This window comes from Puma concolor, chromosome A3 (assembly GCF_028749965.1).
Source record: "Puma concolor isolate L17-30 chromosome A3, mPumCon1.1.hap2, whole genome shotgun sequence".
Classification (NCBI taxonomy): Eukaryota; Metazoa; Chordata; class Mammalia; order Carnivora; family Felidae; genus Puma; species Puma concolor.
The window spans coordinates 53,172,762-53,193,947 of NC_141669.1; the positions used below are offsets into that span (position 1 = coordinate 53,172,762).

Below are 21,186 nucleotides of genomic sequence, written 5' to 3' on the forward strand. Positions count from 1 at the left end.
TGATGGGGTATGTGGAGGCGAGGAAAAGACAGTGAACTCCTTGATGGATGAACAGAGCTACTGCACATCTATGCAAAAAACCATGAGCCCTTTAAGCATCCCAGTGGGAAAGGAGGGAGGTAGGGCTGCAGAGGGTATTGGGCAGTGAAGAGGCTCACCATCATTGGGCATGGTGAGGATGGGGATCTGAGTGATGGATCCTCCCCGGCCCTCCACACGGCCTGCCCGCTCATAGATGGTGGCCAGGTCTGTGTACATGTATCCTGGGAAACCTCGGCGCCCGGGCACCTCCTCTCTGGCAGCGGAGACCTGCGATACCAGTGTCACTGGGGTAAGGAAGGGGGCAAGAGGCTAATACAAGGAAGGGTGAGTGGGAGGTTCACTGACTATGAGAAATGGAATAGGGGCAAGCCTGGGTGGGAGAGCTTTGGGGTGTAGGGACCAGGGAGAGGCAGGCGTGACCCTGACACCCTTCACCAGCTGCCTCACCTCCCGCAAGGCCTCTGCGTAGGAACTCATGTCGGTCAGTATGACCAGCACGTGCTTCTCACACTGGTAGGCGAGAAATTCAGCAGTGGTCAGTGCCAGGCGTGGGGTGATGATCCGCTCGATCCTGGAGGTACAGCCAGTGTTTAGAGAGCTCAGAGGTCCGTTTAGCCCCAGTGCTGAGTGGAAAGGGAACCGTGCATAGCAGCAGAGGAGTAGACAAGATGAGCCTCTGCTCCCAGCCCCCAGGTCACAGCTATGGTTCTTGGGGGTGGACAGTCCGCCGATCCTGACACTCCTCCTTCCTGTTCAAGGTAGGAAGGGGTAGGGGGCCTGGGACAGGCAGAGAGTTGGGTGAGAGTGGGCCAGGCAGGGCCAGGAGTGTCTGGCAAGGGTGACAGCACCCTGTCCCTGCGGGCCCGAAAATTAGGGGCTCTGGCCCATCAGAGCTAGGCAGGGGCAGGGCTCCTGCTGTAGCTCTCTCTTCCCCAGCCTCCCTTGCCCCCTCATCCCCCTGCACTTGGCTCAGCTGGGGCACCCTCTGGATTCTTTCTGTAAGGTTCCCCTCACTACTCCAGAGCACACGTAGTGGGCGTGCTCTGTACACTTGCCCTGCCCGCTTGGCAGCCCCCTTCCACTTGGAGCTCTCCTGAATCCCTTCCTCTGACTCCAGGTGCCCTCAATCCTCAAGCTCTGAGCCTGTGGGCCTTTCCTCTGGTGACATCATCCTGGCCTCCAGAATTCTGTTACTTACTTTTAGGAATACCTTCAGTACCCAGGACAGCTTATTAGATGTTTTTTCTTCATCCACCTGACCTACTGATTTAAACTCACATTTCCTAAACTTTAAAAATAGCAGTTTTTCCAGATGAATAAACAAACAAAAAAGCAGAATCAGACCTATACATACAGAGAATAAACGAATGGTTGCTAGAGGGAAGGGGTGGGGAGGTGGGTGAAATGGGTGAAGGGGAGCGGGAGATCCAGGCTTCCAGTTATGGAATGAATAAGTCACAGGGATGAAAGGCACAGTGGAGGGAATATAGTCAATGGTATGGTAACGATGTTTCTTGGGGACAGATGGCAGCTACACTTGTGAGCACAGCATACCCTATAGAGAAATTCAGTCACAATGTTGCACACCTAAAACTAACGTGACAGTATATGTCAACTATACTCAAATAAAAAAAATGCAAACAAAGCATTTAAGGAAATCTGTCTATAGTGGGGACTTTGGTGGTGGTGCAAGGATGAGGAGCCCTGACTTGGGACAGTGGCTGGATGCAGACTATAGGAAGGACAGAGGACTGCAGGTGGCAGGCAGGGTTGTGGGCTGTCCCTACCCCTTACCGAGCCTCAGTTTTCCCCTCTGCACAACCAGGGGTTGGGCCAATGGCTGTGGTTCTGGGATACTTCTGAGCCCTGGTACTCTGGATTTTGGGAGGGGACGGGGCCTGCTGCCTGAAGGCAGTCTGGGTACCAGGGGATGGCTCACGTGGGGTCGTTGGCCAAGTTCAGGAAGAGGCAGACATTCCCCATGGTACCGTTCTGCTCGAAGTCGGACTTGAAGAACCTGGCTGTCTCCATGTTCACCTGGACACACAGCAGGGAGGGCTGGAGAGGGGTTCCTGCAGCCTAAGGGCAGGGGCCCTGGCCCCTCCCATCTCTTCTCAGTAAAGCCTATTGACTGACTGGCTAATAGTTCCTGGGATGACCCTGCACTTGAGAGGGCAGGGGCTGGGTTGCTCTCATCTTTGGGACCTCATCAGGTTCCCAAAGAGTTCAGATTTCTTCAGGTTGAGCTCTGCTCAGTGCCATCCCAACCCCTTACTTAGCCAGCTGCTCCCCTGCTAAAACCCTCCTCTGGCCCTCTGAGGGCCCCATCATATCCCCTCTCTGAAGGTGTCTTGTCTCCCCAAATTCCCTGGCTTCTCCCTCCTCCAGGTCATCCTGGGCTCATCTTATAGCTGCCATGTCCTTTGGGATGGCTTGAGGGACACACTGTCCTAGTCACTGAGCCCACCTTCAGTCATGCTTTTGCCTCTCCCACCAGACAGGCCTGGACTCTGACAGCTTCTCAGGGAGAAGGATTATGCCTCCCTCATCAGATCAGACAGAGCCAGGGTCCAAGGGAGACAAGGCTGCCAGAACTTGCCAATCTGCCCAGCTCCTCTTACCCCCATGGCTGCAAAGACAATGGCAAAGTTGTCATCATGATAATCCAGCACAGCCTTGGACTTCTTCACCAGCCCAGCCTGGCGGCAGATCTGGGCAGCAATCTGGGGTGGAGTGGATTGGGAGGAAGAACGTCAGAACCAGAGCCCAGACCCAGAGTCCAGCCCACTCAGCACCGTTGGGGATGATGGATGAAGCAATTTCCAATCCATCCTCCTGCCAAGGCCTTTGGCAGGAGGGATCCCAGAGCAGAAAACGAAAGGGCTGCCCCAGGCCCTACAGCCTTTCCCAGGGTGGAGGCTTGAAGACCTGCTTGGGGACAATGAGGAGGCCTATGCAGCTCCAAGTCCATGAGCTGCCAGAGGACAACTGTCAGTCTGGATGGCGAAGACCCCTGCTTGGCTGGCCCCTGACTGCTTGACACAGGAGACCGTCCTCACTGGCCCACCAGCCCTGGCCTCTGCCTCATCCCTTCCTCTTGGTCATGTCTGTAGGAGCCCGCAGGCCTCACCTCATTGTGGGGGAGCCCGGCTGCTGAGAAGATAGGGATCTTCTGACCACGGGCAATGCTATTCATGACATCGATGGGAGAGATGCCCGTCTGAATCATCTCTTCAGGGTAGATGCGGTCATGGGGGTTGATGGGCTGGCCTGGGAGAGGACGATCATGGACCCATGCTCAAGGGCTCCAGTCCCTCCCTGCCCTCCCCCAACCCTGCTCCAGACTCCAGAGCAGCACTATTTGACAGAATTTTCTGTGGTGATGAAAATGTGCTCTAACTACACTGCCCAGTTACACTAGCCCTAGCCACATGTGGCATTGGGCACATGAGATGTGGTTTTGAAATGAAAATTGATTCCATTTGAATTAATTCATATTTAAATAGCCACAGTTCAGTACTCCCTTGGATAGCACTACCTGGCACATTGGAAGCAGCAGGCAGGTGGGAGGAGTCCAGGCTGAGCAGGTGTTTTGTGGGGCACGAAGGAACTGAGGATGACCTGAGTGGATGTGTTTGCTCCGCTCTGCCTCTGACTTGCTGAGTGGTTTGGGGCCAGCCACAGGCCTCTGTGGGCCTCCATCTTGTCCTCAGAACTGACAGGATTGGAGGACTCAGGATGGCCTCCCACCGGGAAGGGGCTGTGTTTGCTTCTGCAAGCCACCCCAGGCAGCTCTGAGGGGTGGGGACAGGGAACTGGAAGGCAGGAGAGTGATGGTCCTGGGGCACACATGGAACTTTGCACATGATGATGGCATTTAAAGGAACTGGATATGAAGGGCTTACGGCAGTATCTCAGGCTCTGTGGCAGATTTGGGGACAGACAGGCCTCTACAGTGCTCAGAGCACACCTGATCTGCCTGGTAGTCTGACCAGCCTTTGGAGGTGAGCCCTGGCCAATTGCCCCTGGCCTGTGTCTGGGGCAGAACTTCCAAGGGCAAGGTGGCAAAGGTGATGGCTAGGGGTGGGGAAGGTGGTTGGAAGCTGGGTCCTGAAAGCTGTCCAGAGCCTCTCTGGTCACTCACCATTGATGTCCAGGAAGTCCTCTGCCATGACCACTGGCCCCTTGTCAATGGGCTTACCGGAGCCATTGAAAACCCGACCTGAGGGTGGGGGAGGATGTTGGGAGATGCTTAGGGCCAGCCCCACGTCTCCCTCACTGCTGCTCACCATCCACACCACCACCGGCTCCCACCTGCCTCTTACATGTCCCTCTCCCCTCAACCCTCCGTTATCCCCAGAGAGCTGGCTACAGTGACTGTTTCCTTGGGGATCTTCCCTCCTTGCCTGGAAATCTTTACAGCAGAGGTCTTGGCCCAGGAAATGACTCTAATGGAGGGTTTTAGGGCTGGAAAGAGGAGAGGTCCAGGTATGGCAGATCTTGGGAGAAAGTTGGAGGATGTGCACTCTGTTTCAGCCTAACCACAAATAGATGGTTACCTACTGTGCCTCCAGTTTATTGAAACTGCCTTCCTCATTTACTGGACATCTGCTGCATGTCCAGCCCTGAGCTGGAGCTGGGGGTCAAAGAGAGGACAAAACCTCTGACCTGTACGAACTCACAGGGAGGCAGACATGCAAAGAGTCAATGGCTATGCAGTGCTAAGTGTGTGGTTAGGGAAGCTAGGCTGGGAGGACACAGGAGCTCCCCGTCCCACCTTACCCCCACCCTTACCTAGCATGTCCTCTGACACTGGAGTCCGTAGGATGTCCCCTGTGAATTCGCAGGTGGTCTTCTGGGCATCGATCCCAGAGGTTCCTTCAAACACCTACGGGACAAGAGGTTACTCTAATAAGGGGCTTGCTGGGGACAATGGGGCCTTCCATTCTATGCTCCCTTGGAACCCAGCTCTAGGCAAGACACTCTGGGAAAATAGGACTTTTTTTTGCCTTCAGAGCTTATAAGATAGTCAGGAACTTTGGGTCTGTTCATTTATTCAGCCATCATGGCACTGACACCACTTACCTGAACAATTGCCTTGGTCCCTGACACCTCAAGCACCTGCCCGCTTCTCTGAGTCCCATCAGGGAGGGTGAAGTTGACAATCTCAGCGTACTGGGCAAACTAGCAGGAGAGGAGAGCAGACATGAGACCAGAGCAATGGTGAGACCAGAGGTGAAGTCCCTGTCTCCCCCCATCCCTCCCTGACCCTGTCTCAAGCTTCTATCTCCCCTCTTGGAAGTGAGCTTGAGGGGCTGGGAAGTGCAACGTTTGAATTCTGTTTGGGAGTCAGTGTACCTGGACGGGTAGGGGTGTCAACTTTAGAGTTGGGAGACCAGGGTGAGAATTGAAGCTCTGATGCTTAGAAGCTGTGTGACCTTGTGGAAGTTCCTTAATGTCTCTGAGCCTCATCTTTCAAATGGGGATGATAATAATACCTACTTCAAAGAGCTTGTTTGGAGAGAAAGTGATATGTGTAAAGTCATTAGCTGGTGCCCGGCACCTTGTAACAGCTCTGTAAAATGTAGTAGTTATTACGGCTGTTCAGGTCCCGTGGACAGTTGTTTCTGCCCCTGGGGACTAATGGTGAAAACACTGGCACAGTGCTCTCCTGGGCTGCCAGGTGTCCCCTTGTGCCAGTGGCAGTCTTTCCCTAGCTATGGGGCTGGGGTTGATTCACATGTCATCCTCACAGCGTTCAGGAATAAAAAGAATGAGGCAATCACTTCTCTTTTGGCTATGATCAAGTGTAGTATCTTTTCTTGTCAGTTTAAAAAGAACCAGGCTAGGGGCGCCTGGGTGGCGCAGTCGGTTGAGCGTCCGACTTCAGCCAGGTCACGATCTCGCGGCCCATGAGTTCGAGCCCCGCGTCAGGCTCTGGGCTGATGGCTCAGAGCCTGGAGCCTGTTTCCGATTCTGTGTCTCCCTCTCTCTCTGCCCCTCCCCCGTTCATGCTCTGTCTCTCTCTGTCCCAAAAATAAATAAATGTTGAAAAAAAAAAAAAAAAAAAAAAAAAGAACCAGGCTAATATCTAGAATATATAAAGAACTCTTACAACTCAAAAGTAAAAATACAAATACCCTACCTTAAAAAATGGGCAAAGGATCTAAATACATATTTCTCTGAAGAAGATATGCAAACAACCAGTAAGCACATAAGCACATGTTGATGCTCAACGTCATTAGCCACTAAAGAAATGCAGACCAATGAGATGCCACTTCACACTCACGAATGTGGCTGTAATAAAAAAGACAGATGATCATGAGTGTTGTTGAGGGTGTGGAGAATTTGGAACCCTCGGACACTGCTGGTGGGAATGTAAAATGGTGCCACCACTCTGGAACACAGTCTAGCACTTCCTCGAAAGGTTAAATACAGAGATACTGGATGAGCCAGCAATTACACTCCCAGGTATTAAACCCAAGAGGAATGAAAACACATGACCACACAGAAACTGGTGTATGAAAGCATATAAGTGTTCATAATTAAGTAGCCTCATTATTCATAATAGCCCTAAAGTGAAAACAACCCAAATGTCCACAAACTGATGAATGGTTAAACAAAAGATGGTGTATCTGTAGCATGGAATATTATTCAGCCTTAAAAAGGAATGAAATATGATAATATGCTGCAACATAGATGAGCCTTGAAACATGCTAAGAGAAGCCAGACCCAACAGGCCACGTCTCATATGATTCCATTGAAATGAAGTGTCTGAAATAGCCAAATCCATGAAGATAGAAAGATTAGGGGTTGCTGGGGGCTGGATGGAGAGAGGATTGGGGGTGATGACTAACAGGTACAGGTGTTCTTTTGGAGGAGATGAAAATGTTCTGGAATCAAGTAGTCGTGATGGTTGCATAACTCTGTGTATATACGAAAAGCCACTGGACTGTGCACTTTAAAAGAATGAAGGTTATGATATGTGAATTATAATTTAATTAAAAGATGGTTAGGCTGTCCCTCCAGGACCATAGGCAGCAGGTCGGGCAGGTGGAGGTCTGCCCCAAGGGAATCCTGAGCTCTGCAGTCTGCACATGCTCAGGAAACCAGGTTCCTGGTCTTTCCCCACATCTAGAAGAGGCTATGAGCTGGGCCAAGGAGTCTGGGCTGAGAGAGCAGACCCTCCCCACTGACACTGGCTGTCAGCACCAAGAGAGCTAAGCCCTGTACCTGTACTTGCACTTTCTTTCTGGGGAGGTACCGGAGAGAATGCATAGCATCCTTCAGGCTCCCTCACCTTGCTTCCCAGGTGGTTGATTTACTTCAGGGAGTAAGTCATAATCATAATCTTTTTTTTTTAAGTTTATTTATTTATTTTGAGAAAGAGAGAGAGAGAGAGAGAGAGAACTAGCACAAGTGGGACAGGGGAAGAGAGAGAGAGAGAATATCTGAAGCAGGCTCTGCACTGTCAGTGCAGAGCCAGATGTGGGGGCTTGAACTCATGAACCACGAGATCATGACCTGAGCAGAAATCAGATGCTTAACCAACTGAGCCACCCAGGCACCCCCATAATCATAATTTGATAAAGATAAATGATAAAAATATGATATTTTTTATCCCCACTCCCCACAGTGTTCCTAGAAGTTAATGTACTCCTCTAAATAACTCCTTTGGATATCAGAGGAAATAAAAACTTAAATGATAAATGAAATAGAAAAGAATGAAAAAGGGTATCACTTCATGTCATGACCTATAGAATAAATCAAGCTGTACCATGTTTTCTGACCATAATCAAAATAAGTTTGAAATCAATAATAAAAACATAGTTAGAAAAAACATATATTTGGAAATTTAAACACCTAATATAGAGAATGCAGAATTAGAACATATTTTGTACTAATAATGAAAAACTATATATCAACATCTGTGATGCATTTAAGCTTTGAATGCTTACATTAAAAAAGAAAAAAAAATTGAGGAAGTTTAAGAGTATGCAACATGAAAAGTTAGAAAAAAGAACAGCATTAAAATCCCCAATAAAGTAGGGTGGGGGGATGGGTGAAATAGGGAATGGGGATTAGGGAGGACACTTGTGATGAGCACCGGCTGAGGTACAGAATTGTTGAATCACTAGTTGTACACCTGAAACTAATATAACACTGTATGTTAACTAAATGGAATTAAAAGAAAATCCTTAAAAAAAACTATAGTTGGGGCGCCTGGGTGGCGCAGTCGGTTAAGCGTCCGACTTCAGCCAGGTCACGATCTCGCGGTCTGTGAGTTCGAGCCCCGCGTCAGGCTCTGGGCTGATGGCTCAGAGCCTGGAGCCTGTTTCCGATTCTGTGTCTCCCTCTCTCTCTGCCCCTCCCCCGTTCATGCTCTGTCTCTCTCTGTCCCAAAAATAAAATAAACGTTGAAAAAAAAAAAAACTATAGTAAAAGAAATATTAGAAGGGCAGAAATCATTAATATAGAGAACAAATATATAACAAGGAAGATCAAAATCCAAATTGGTTCTTTGAAAAGCCTCATAAAATAGACAAATCTCTAGGGGCGCCTTGGTGGCTCAGTTGGTTAAGCGTCTGATTTCAGCTCAGGTCATGATCTCACAGTTTGTGGGTTCAAGCCCTGCATCGGGCCCTGTGCTGACAGCTCAGAGCCTAGAGCCTGCTTCAGATTCTGTGTCTCCCTCTCTCTGCCCCTCCCTGGCTCATGCTCTGTCTCTCTCTCAAAAATAAATAAACATTAAAAAAAAAAAAAAAACTAGACAAATCTCTAGCAACACTCATTAAGAAAAGGGTAAAGACATAAATAATTGTTGGAATAAAAAAGCCAAAACTAGCTATACTGATAATATTAAAAAGTAACAAAAAGGAATTATAAACAACTTTATGCAATACAGTTTGGAACTTAGATGAAATGGATAAAGTCCCAAAAGAATACAACTCAAACCAAAACCAATCAAAAACTAAACAGAAAGCTGCAATAGTCCTACAATTTTTAAGATACTGCATAGGTAAAATCTTTCCACAAAGAAAACACCAGTCCCAGAGAGTTTTACAAGTGAGTTCTGACAATCAAAGAACAAATAATTTGAAATTTACTTGAGCTTGTCAAAAGTAATGGATAACTGATACATGAATTCAGCAAAGTTGCAGGGTACAAAATTAATGTACAAAAATCAGTTGCATTCTTATACACTAATAATGAAGCAATAGAAAGACAAATAAAGAAACTGATCCCATTCACAATTGCACCAAGAATCATAAAGTACATAGGAATAAACCTAACCAAAGATGTAAAAGATCTGTATGCTGAAAACTATAGAAAGCGTATGAAGGAAATTGAAGAAGATACAAAGAAATGGAAAAACATTCTGTGCTCATGGATTGGAAGAATAAATATTGTTAAAATGTCAATACTACCCAAAGCAATCTACACATTCAATGCAATCCCAGTCAAAATTGCACCAGCATTCTTCTCGAAGCTAGAACAAGCAATCCTAAAATTTGTATGGAACCATAAAAGACCCCGAATAGCCAAAATAATATTGAAGAAGACCAAAGTGGGAGGCATCACAATCCCAGACTTTAGCCTCTACTACAAAGCTGTAATCATCAAGACAGCATGGTATTGGCACAAAAACAGACATATAGACCAATGGAATAGAATGGAGACTCCAGAATTAGACCCACAAATGTATGGCCAACTAATCTTTGACAAAACAGGAAAAAATATCCCATGGAAAAAAGACAGTTTCTTTAACAAATGGTGCTGGGGGAACTGGACAGCAACATGCAGAAGAATGAAACTAGACCACTTTCTTACACCATTCACAAAAATTAAAAATGGATGAAGGACCTAAATGTGAGACAGGAAACCATCAAAACCCTAGACGAGAAAGCAGGAAAAAACCTCTCTGACCTCAGCCTCAGCAATTTCTTACTTGACACATCTCCAAAGGCAAGGGAATTAAAAGCAAAAATGAACTATTGGGACCTCATGAAGATAAAAAGCTTCTGCACTACAAAGGAAACAATCAACAAAACTAAAAGGCAACTGACAGAATGGGAAAAGATATTTGCAAATGACATATCGGACAAAGGGCTAGTATCCAAAATCTATAAAGAACTCACCAAATTTCACACCTGAAAAACAAATAATCCAGTGAAGAAATGGGCAGAAGACATGAATAGACACTTCTCTAAAGAAGACATCCAGATGGCCAACAGGCACATGAAAAGATGCTCAACGTCACTCCTCGTGAGGGAAATACAAATCAAAACCACACTGATATACCACCTCACGCCAGTCAGAGTGGCTAAAATGAACAAATCAGGAGACTATAGATGCTGACAAGGATGTGGAGAAACGGGAACCTTCTTGCACTGTTGGTGGGAATGCAAACTGGTGCAGCCGCTCTGGAAAACAGTTTGGAGGTTCCTCAAAAAATTAAAAATAGATCTACTCTATGACCCAGCAATAGCACTGCTAGGAATTTACCCAAGAGATACAGGAGTGCTGATGCATAGGGGCACTTATACCCCAATGTTTATAGCATCACTGTCAACAATAGCTAAATTATGGAAAGAGCTTAAATGTCCATTAACTGACAAATGGATAAAGAAGTTGTGGTTTATATATACAATGTAATACTACTTGGCAATGGGAAAGAATGAAATACGGCCTTTTGTAGCAACATGGATGGAACTGGAGAGTGTTATTCTAAGTGAAATAAGTCATACAGAGAAAGACAGATACCATATGTTTTCACTCTTATGTGGATCTTGATAAACTTAACAGAAGACCATGGGGAAGGGGAAGAGAAAAAAAAAGTTAGAGAGGGAGGGAGGCAAACCATAAGAGACTCTTAAAAACTGAGAATAAACTGAGGGTTGATGGGAGGGTGGGAGGGAGGGGAAAGTAGATGATGGACATCGAGGAGGGCACCTGTTGGGATGAGCACTGGGTGTTGTATAGAAACCAATTTGCCAATAAATTTCATATTTAAAAAAAAGACTAATGGAAAAGAGATGGTCTTTAATTTATGGGGCAAGGATAACCTTGATACAAAATAATATAATTATGAGAAAATTATACACAATCTCACAAATGAATATAGATGAAAAAGTCCTAACCAAAATACTTACAAATCAAATCCAAGAAAGTATAAAAAGGTCAAGTTACAAACCAAATGATAAAAGAAAAATATCAAAAAACAAAAAATGAAGACAAACACACACACACACACACACACACACAAATAAAAATTAAAAAGACCATGTTGGAATTATTCTAGGAATTCAAGGTTAGTCTAATATTACAAATCTAATAATGTAATTTACCTTATTAATGGATTCAAAGATTTAAAAAAAACCTGTGATCATCTTAAAACATTCTAGAAAAAGCTTAAAAAAAAACTATCCCTGATTAAAACATTTTGATGATTAGGGAATCATGATATCCATGATTAAAGAACAAAACTCTCAAAAACTAAAAGGGAAATTCCTTAATTCCAATAAGCATCCACAAAACACAGAAAATACCATACTCTGATATAATGTATAAAACATTCCCTTTAAAGTTAGGAGCAAAACAATAATGCCTGCTATCATCATTCTGTTCAGCATTACACTGGAAGAACTAGCCAAAATAATAGGAGGAACAGAAAATAAACATTAGAAGGAAACAAAACCTAAAATAGAAAACTCCCCCAACCCCAAATCCAGTAAAGATAGGACCCCCCAAAAACCCATAGACCAATTTCTCTTATGGATGCAGAGGTTATAAATAAACTATTAGCCAGTGAAATCAAATAGTGTATTAAATAAACAAACAAGTTTGACCAAATAGGGTTTATTAAAAGAATGCAAGCCTAGATCAATCAACTTCTGGCAATCTCAACATTTGACAATATAATTCATAATAGGGAGTTTGTACGTATGAATTATAAGAGAAACGCTACAGAATTATGTAAATAGAAACCACAGAGGCCTTTGATAAAATTTGGCAGCGTTTCTTATACAATCCTGTGTAGGACAGGAATGGAAGGCAACTCCTTGAACACTAGACTATTTACAAAACCAACTTCAATAAGCTTCTAAATGGTGAAATGTTAAATCCATTTTTATTTCTAATAAAATCAATAACACACAGAGATGTCTGTATCACCATTGTTACTTAATGTGTTTTGGAAATTGTAGTTTATACAATAAGACCAAAAAAGAAAAAAGAAAAAGTATACCAATAAACATAAATAGAAAATGCTTTATTTATTTATTTATTTACTTATTTACTTATTTATTTATTTATTTTTTAAAGGTAGTGAGAGGAGATTGTATTCTTCAGAAATGTCAAAGAAAGGCTGTGAACATGTGCCAGATTACAGAAGGCTAAACAGACATGATGAGGCTGGATCCCCTGCTGGAGGGGAAAAAATGCTATAAAAGACTTTATTAGGTCAGCTGATAAACTGGAATATAGATGTAGATTAGGTAAAAGTATCAGTGTAAATTTCAGATATTGACAATTACTGTTGTTATGTAAGAGAATATCCGCATTCTTTGGAAATAAATGCTGGAGTTTTGGGGGATGACTTACCCTTAAAAGACCTAGGAAAAAATTATGCACACACACATACACACACTCAGAGCAGAAGATACAACAAATGGAATAAAGTGTTAACAGTTGGCCATATGCATGTTCCTTGCACTATTTTTATTTTTGCGACTTTTTATAAATTTGAAATTGCTTCAAAATCACAAGTAAAATTAAAGTCTGCCAATAGAAAAGCAGACATAATTCCCTTCATTTGCAGATGATACTGTATACCTAGAAAAACCCAAGAGGCTCTACTTAAAAAACAAAACAAAAAATGCCCAGAATTAATAAAAGAAGTTGGTTGTATACAAGATAAATATATAAAAATCCATCTGTTGTACCACTGTCACCTATACACTGATTTTTAAAAAACCAACAACTCTTTTTTTTTTCTATTCCAGCCATAAACGAAAGAGGAAATTAGGAAAAACATTCCATTCACAATAGGGCCCAAAGCCATACAATATCTGGAAAAAATTTAACAGGAAAGGTACAAGAAAATAATAAAATCTTACTGAGGATATAAAGCAAGCCCTGAACAAATGGAGAACAACAGTGTTTTCCAAGACAGAATGACTTACTGTCATAAAAATATAAATCATTTTCAAAAGCATAGAAATTAAATGCATTTCCAGCAAATTGCTGTTTCTTCTGGAACTTAATAAACATCTTAAAATTCATAAGTGTTTGAGAATATCCAAAAATAGTCAAGGTGGAGGATTTGATGTATCAGATATTAAAACGTGTTCTAAAACTGCCAAAGTCAAATGGTTAAGTGTTGGTGCGAAGCAGACAGAGAAGTGGGAGAGATTAGAGTCCAGAAACAGATCCCAGATTTTATGAAACTGTTATAGAACAAATGCGGTATATTACTTCATGGGGAAAACCAAAATCTGTTGACCAAAGGGTGCTAACGTAACTGGGTATCGACTTAGAAGATACCCACGTCATAAACAGAAATACATTCAGGCATATAAAACCTTTAAATACAAAGCTAAAACAAACAGAAAACCAGAAGTTTTTCTTCTTTCCTTTTCTCAGCTTTCCTAGAAAAGCTGGATAAGAGAGATGTCTTTAAGCAAGGTATGGAATCCAGAAGCCATAAATGCAAAAATAGACATATTTGATTGTACAAACATTTGAAATGTCTGCATGGCAAAATACCAAAAACAAACGTGAACAATAAAAAAGGAGCACCCATAGCTCAAAATGTACACCTCAGTATGTAGGAAGATTTCACAGAGGACAAAGTAAAATCCAAACTTATAAAAAGATCCTCAAATGTAAATAAAAACAGGAAGGTACTAGTTTTCATCAATTAGATAGACAAAATTCCAGGAAAGAACATATTCAGGGCTGGCAAGGATGCTGGAGGGTGGGTCCTTTAACACACGGTTGACTGGAATGTGAATCACCACAACCTTGCCTAGCAATGTTGCCCCAAATCATCAATATCTATTTGAAATCTATTTTAAAATCAGTATACACTTTGAACCAGCAACTTCATTCCGGAGGATCTATCTTTTTTTTTTTTTTTTAATTTTATTTTTGGGACAGAGAGAGACAGAGCATGAACGGGGGAGGGGCAGAGAGAGAGGGAGACACAGAATCGAAAGCAGGCTCCAGGCTCCGAGCCATCAGCCCAGAGCCTGACGCGGGGCTCGAACTCACGGACCGCGAGATCGTGACCTGGCTGAAGTCAGACGCTTAACCGACTGCGCCACCTAGGCGCCCCTGCGGAGGATCTATCTTATAGCAATAAAGGCACTAGTGTAAAGGGGCTCTATTTTGCTGTACCATTTGCAATAGCAAAGCCTGGTAACACACTGAATGTCTATCAATAATGGAACCATTAAAAAAATGGAACCATTGAATAAACCACAGCACATCCATGCTATCGCCTACTATGTTGCTCTTGAGAAGAATGAATAAAATGGGCAACTACTGACATGGAGGGAATCCTTGATATGTTTTAAGAGACTAACACCAATGTAAACCTCTAACATACTATCTATTTGCCCCTTTACAGCAGGATCTTTATAGTGGCTGTCTCAAGAGGCTGGGAGGAAGGAGGTTAGGGACAAATAGTTAAATTTGCGTGTCTTTTGTTTCACTAGTAATAAGGAGCTTTTTTTTCTTTTTTTTTTTTTTTTTTGGTAATTAAAATGTGATAAAAATTTGGGATGTTCAAGTACAGTGCCACTGGTTACCACCATCATTACTATCACTAAATCCCCGCTCTACCCAAAATAGTGACTTTAAGTGTCTGGGAGGGAGGGCTTATGACTCACACCCAGTGGGGTGTGACAGGGTGGGGGGCATTCCCTCACTGCATCCCTGCGAGGGAGGGGGGGTGGTGCGTCAAACCTGAGACAGGAGGGTTTGCAGTTCTGACAAGTCACTGGAGGAAGCTCCAGCTTGGGCCCCTCCTTGTCCTGTGAAAAGGATGCCAGGAAGGCGACCTCCGTTGCCCCCTAAACCAGCCCCTCTGAGTGGGGTTGCTGAGAGAGCTGGGCTCCCCCCAGGAGGAATGCGCTGAGGTCGGCGGGGCAGCTCACGTCTAGCGGTCTTTGGCTCATCAACCACAAGAGGGGGCCCAAGAGCAAGGGCCGGAAGGCCCCCGCGGAAAGAAGTTTTAAAAAAGTCGGGGCATTCCTCTGCCGCTCTGTAGGCCTGTCCACCTGACGCAGCCACTGGCCTCCTTGCATGGTGGGCTGTTAACCTCAGGAGGAAAACTGCTGGAGAGAGCACAGGCCAGGTTGGGCCCCAAAGAAATCAGGCCATGGGCCCAATAGAAACCGGGCAGCCGGGTGATAAAAAGCCATCATTTTTCATGTGGGTTTATGTGGGGGACGGAGGGCGGAAGGAAAGGAGAGTGGAGGAGGTGGCGCCCTGTGTGTCCCTGAGAGGTGAAATCAGAGGAAATGAACTTTAAATAGCAGAGAGATTACAGTCAGATGCCTGAAAGAACTATCAGAACCATCACACCCAGTCATGTATATGTATAGTTTGGAATCCTTTAGGAAGAGAATACTAGGCTCTGTGTGTGTGTGTGCGTGAGTTATTTGGGGCAGGGATGCCCATAGCCATTTGGGACAGGGAGTGCAGGGGGAGAATTCCAGGATGCAACAATGAGTTTATACTCAAAGGAGCCCCATTTCAGAGCCTGATACTCTCACCTCCCATTCTTGGTTACTAGGAGGACCGCAGAGGGTGGGGATGGTTCAGTACAACCTTCTGTGCTTCACTGAGTTCTCAGCCAGCCAGGGCAGGGAGGGCAGAGGGGAGCTGCTCTACACACTCGGAGGACTGGGAAGTTCTTGGCAAGCCTGGCAGGACTTGTACAGGGAAGCCCTGGCCTCCAAGGCCTCTCTTTCTGCCAATGCCCAGGGCAATTTGGAGCCCCTCTTCAGAAACTGTCTTCAGAGCTGATACACATACTTCTGAAAGCTTTTTCTTTTAAAAGTTTGGAAGTGGCCACAGACACTTGGAGCCAAGTCTGGTGGATAAGGGGAGAGCTTTCTCCAAGTCTCAGTCAGGACTGCTGTTTCTCAAAATACGGCAGTCGGAAGATCTTGTAGAGCAGGGGATCTTCAAGTGTGGGCCCCAGGCGAGCAGCAGCAGCAGCAGCAGCTTGGGAGCTTGTCAGAAATGCAGATTCCTAGGCCCCAACCTCAGACTGATGAATCAGAACTTTGGGTTCTTCCAGAGGATTCTCATGCATGCTCTAGTTCAAAAACCACTGCTCAAGTGAAATCTAATATATCCCAGGCAGGTGGATGTCAGCTAACCAGACTCCTCTTTAATGCCTGTGAAACTCCTGTGTAATTGTTTGTCATATTGGGGCTGTTTAATAATCTGGAGGAGTCATTTTTACACTCTACACTCAGGGATTTAGGCTTTAACATTTTATGCTCTACACTCAGACCTCCAAAAATCAGATGAAATCATGGAAACTGTCCCTAGAAAAATGTACAGACACACGAATACCCAGCTTCAAAGGTTTGCATACGATTTCGAGTCCCTTATTGCCTGGGCTCAGAACCTCTGATCTACACAAAAGTTTTCCCCCAAGAATTTTTCCATTTCGGAAGGATGGAAGTGGGAGGCCTAATTGCGGGTATGATTCAATTTGGGCAGAAGGTGGCGCTGTAGAGGACGAATTGGGGTATTTTACCCAAGCAACTCTAGACTGGGGATAGGGATGTGGGGCCGCAGAGAGGAGTACATAAAGCTGTCTTCTCCACCTCTTGAACTTAAGAGACTACACGTTACTGCTTCTTTTCCTGCCCTCTGCAAGTCCAGGTCCCCTGGGTATCTCCATCACCCAGTTACTCTGTTCTATGAGAGAGATGCATCCAATAATCACAGAACCATAGGTCTGGGGGTCTATCTCGTTTCCCAGTCTAGCCCCATTTTATAGTTGGGAAAGTGGATGTCATAAGTACTGACTCTCCATACTATGAGTGGGGGCGGCAGATGGCACCAGCTGTTTACTCCAGCATATTAGCATTTCTGTCTTCCAGGCAGAGCTAACGCTAGCTGTTCTCAAGGAGGAATAGTAAAAATACATTTATCTGATTTGGTCCTCACAACTCTCTTCTGTATTAGATGAGGAAACTAGGATTTGAAAACCTAAACAGCTGCTTCTCAAACTTCAGGAAGCATCACATCACCTGGAGGGCTTTTAAAGTCTGACTTCTGTATCTCCCCAGCTCTCTAAAGTTCCTGATTCTGTTGGTCCGGGGTAGGGGCCCCAGAACCTGTATTTCTAACGAGTTCTGTGCTGATGCTGCCAATCTAGGTTGTCAGGTAGCTAGTAGAAGGTAGCTAGATGGAGCCGAGGTGAAAACAGAAGAGGTCTGAATCAGACCTTGTGAGCCCCGTGCATACATGCATAACCACTCCATCACACTTCCCCCCAGGGCATCCCCAGCACTAGTGGGTCAGACTGTAAGGTCTCTATGAACTTGGGATCTGGTTTCCAGAAACAAGAGGGTCTGGTTTAGTCATTCTAACACTTATTCATTCATCTCATTCACTTACTCACCCTTCCTCCGAACAAACTGAGCACCTACAGTGGACTGGGTGTTCAGTAAAAGTGCGGTATGGGACTCTGGGGGCTCAAGAGTAATACCCAATAGGAGAGACATTGTGGGGGCAGGGAGGAGACATGTGGCCAGGTGGTGATCCTATTGATGCCTTGATGGATGCTGCCAACAAGACAGTACAGAAGAGGGAGAGGAGGGACAGGCTCATTGTCCAGGGGCCTGGGTGAAACCCCCAGAAGAAGTGACCTCTCAGCTAGCCTTGGGGAGGAGTCAGAGGAAGAAAGGGTATGGAGGAAAGGTAGTTGGAGAGGCAGAGGGAAAAGTAGGAGCAAAGGCCTAGAGACATCAAAAGGCAGCTCCATGCAGAGGCAGGGTGGGTTTCCAAGTAGTGGCACAGTGGGCGTCGGGGAAGGAGAGGATGCGTCATGAGAGTGGAAAAGTGTGGAGGGACCCTTACAGAACGTGGGGCCTATAAGGTGAAGGTGCTGTGCGTGCTAGGTGAGTTTGAAGCAGGGGAGCAAAGGGGTCAATGCTGCAGGGGGGCAGCATGGAGGATGGCAGGGCACCAGGCTGGGGATCCAGAGACCATGGCTATAATCAGGGAGCAGTGGGGTAGGAGGTTGCTGATAGATCACTGATACTGACAGATGGGGTCCAGGAAGGGAGGGATCAAGGGTGGCCCCAGATTTCCAGGCTGGGGAGGGTGGTGTCTGGCGGGAGCCTGAGAGGTGGAACTGTTGGGTGGAAGGGGGACAGCAGAGTGATCTGGCACCTTTGCAGGGCCCTTTATGCCTTAAGAATCCCCAACCCCAAACTCAAAATGCCATCAGTCTGCCCTGGTCCTGCGGTGCCCCAGGGGACACAAAGGAGCCCACATCCCATCTCCTTCCGTGAGGCCCGCTTCACTTCCCACCCGCACTGCTGGTTCCCAGGCTGAGATAGTCCAAAAGCCTCTGAAAACCTTGAGCTCTGGAGAAATGTTAGCTGGCATGGCTCTTCTGCCTTCTCTTCCTTTTAAAAGAAGACCCACGGGAGCAGCAGGTGAAAGCGTCCAGCTTTGTGAGGAAGTTCAATACAACCATTCCACCATTGTAGAAAGAGGCACAATAGCCCAGATCCCCCAGGCCCTTGGCAGTAAAGAGTGGTCTCTGAGGGCCCAGAGCGGGCAGAGGGGGACACTGAAAAGGCAGGAAGGGAAACCCAGGGTGGTGGGGGAGACAGCTGGGGAGGAAGAGTGTGGGGATGGGGGACAGGGAATTAGAAGGGACAGATGGGCCCATGGCAGACAGCTAGAGGTAGGGCAGTTTAGAAGAGATCCTGCACCCAGGGCTGGGGAGCCCTGGGATTTGGCCTTGGTGCCTGGGAAGATATGGAAGAATCTTACCTTGACCTGGTCCAGCACCACCAAGGGCCCATTGACGCTGCACACTGTCCTGTAGGCTGGGGGAGGAGTGGAGGTAGGTGAGGTCTCACACCCAGACACACACCCAGACACACACACACACACACACACACACACACACACACACAGAAGCATCTTCTGCTTTCTCTCCCTGTATGCACCACCCCCACCCCCTTCCCAGTCTGGGCTGTCAGGGTCATTAGCTGTGACAGGGCCAGCCACCATTGCTGTAAGGGTCATGCCCCTGCCCGCAGGGCTCCCTGCTGGCTTGGACACCTGCAGGAGGCTGGGGGGAGGGCCAGGGCAAGGGCAGAGGCCCCTCAGAATCCTCCCCTCCCCTCTCAACTACGAAGAGGTCTTTCTTATCTTGAGGCTGCTTCCCCTCTGGCCTCAGTCCCCATCTTACATCTCTGACCCACAACATTTTCCAAAAGCTTCTGGCCCCCAGCTAGAAATGGGTAGAGAATTGCCCTCCCTGCCCCCCCACCAGGACCACACTTCCCTCCATCACCTGACACTCATTGAGCATGTGTGCATGGTGTCTGGGTGTGTGAGGGGTGGGGGCTGGTGCATGCATGGGTGAGAAAAACCAACCAGAGTCCCTGCCTGGACAACCTGGGCTCCCTGGGTGCCTGTGGGAGAGGGGAGAGAGTGACAAGGAAAGAGGAAGAAGTAGAATGTCCCAGCCCTAGTGGCTGGAGAGATCCACAAATGGGGAAATGAGCTCAGCTTACAGGGAGCCTCTAACTCCAGTGTTGGGGAGCCCCAAACTCCAGTGATGGGGACCCCAATAGGAAAGCCATGGACTGGCAGACAGGAAGCCTATCTTGGTTCTGCTAGGGGCTGGCTGAGAGATCCTGGGACTCTCCCTCAACTACAACCTGGGAGACATAGCTCTTCCCTGGGGTCCCTGTGAAGCACGAATGAGACCACGGAGACTGTGGCATGGCAGGATGGCCAGAGTGTCCGTGAGGTCACTGAGTCACTCACTGGAAGGACATCAAAGGGAAGAGAGTGGTCTAAGCCTCTTTTCAAAAGGGGAGGAGAATGGGGTCCAGAAGGGTGAAAACCTACGCCAGGGTCACCCAACATGCTTGTGGCAGAGCTGGGGCTGGGACCCCACCTCTTGCTTCCCGTCAAACCACATTGGCTTCCAGCCCTCATGCTTTCATACAAGTCTGGTGCCAAGTCACCCCACACCAAGGAAAACTAAATGCCCCCAGCTCACACCTTCCCCAGTATGGGGCTCAGTGATCATCCCCCTGTTTTTGTCTGATCTGCATTCCTTTCACCAGGGCATGGGCTAGGATGATGACTGGGCAAGGTGATCCCTGCGGGGATATTTGCAAGGCTCTTCTGAGCTTATGGACTGTTAGGAACACTCAAGAACAAGAGGCGCCAGAAGATCCATTCTTCTAGGGCTTGGGCGTGGAGCAGGGGAACTCCTTCAGCTTCCTCCGAGTTCCCATAGAGGAGGTATCCAACCTTCCCTCTAGGCCAGCCTCTCCTGGTCCTGAGGCCCAGACCCCAGAGATGACTACTCCCTAGGGCCGAAGGCCAGTGCCTCCTTCTCTGTGCCGCTTCCATCATGCAACTCTGGTATCTCCCATCTTAAAACCCTCCCTCTGCCCCAGTCCTTCCAAAGCTGCTGCCCTTCACAGCCCAACTTCTGGCAAGTAGGGCTCCATTGCTGACTTCCTTTCTCCACCTTCCACCCTCTCCTTGCACTCTCCAACCTGGCTTCTCTCTAGGCCACCCCACAGGACCAGGTACACTGGATCAGAGCCTCATTTTAAAAAGCACTGGGACAAGCCTCTTGCTGGCCCTATAGAGAAAATACCAGACCAGCCAAAAGGGCTGAGATGGCAGAAGCAAGATGCAGAGTGGGTAGGCTGGATGGGAGGTGAGAGTGTGGGAGGGGAAGGAGCCCAACGTCCAGAAAGCCCCAGGGAACACTTTCCAGTTCTACCTAGGAGACAGGTCTTTCAACTTCCTCTCTTCCCTCACAGCGGTTCCCCATATTTCACAGCTTCTGTCGAGGGAAGCCTGTTAACCTGGACATCCAATAGCTCTACCTTGGGAGGGCAG

The 21,186-nt window shown here is 46.7% G+C and overlaps 1 protein-coding gene across 1 annotated transcript in view; it reads right to left on the reverse strand.

Annotated features, from left to right (window-relative positions):
* Nucleotides 1-21,186, reverse strand: part of ATP6V1B1 (ATPase H+ transporting V1 subunit B1) — a 28,536-nt gene that overhangs the window by 3,338 nt on the left and 4,012 nt on the right. The window contains exons 2-10 of the mRNA XM_025932077.2: nucleotides 19,081-19,136; nucleotides 5,128-5,226; nucleotides 4,837-4,930; nucleotides 4,187-4,264; nucleotides 3,173-3,312; nucleotides 2,664-2,765; nucleotides 1,982-2,079; nucleotides 490-613; nucleotides 159-309 (exon numbers count right to left, since the gene is read on the reverse strand). Of these exons, the coding sequence (XP_025787862.1) occupies nucleotides 159-309; nucleotides 490-613; nucleotides 1,982-2,079; nucleotides 2,664-2,765; nucleotides 3,173-3,312; nucleotides 4,187-4,264; nucleotides 4,837-4,930; nucleotides 5,128-5,226; nucleotides 19,081-19,136 (942 nt within the window). The remainder of the gene's footprint in view (nucleotides 1-158; nucleotides 310-489; nucleotides 614-1,981; nucleotides 2,080-2,663; nucleotides 2,766-3,172; nucleotides 3,313-4,186; nucleotides 4,265-4,836; nucleotides 4,931-5,127; nucleotides 5,227-19,080; nucleotides 19,137-21,186) is intronic.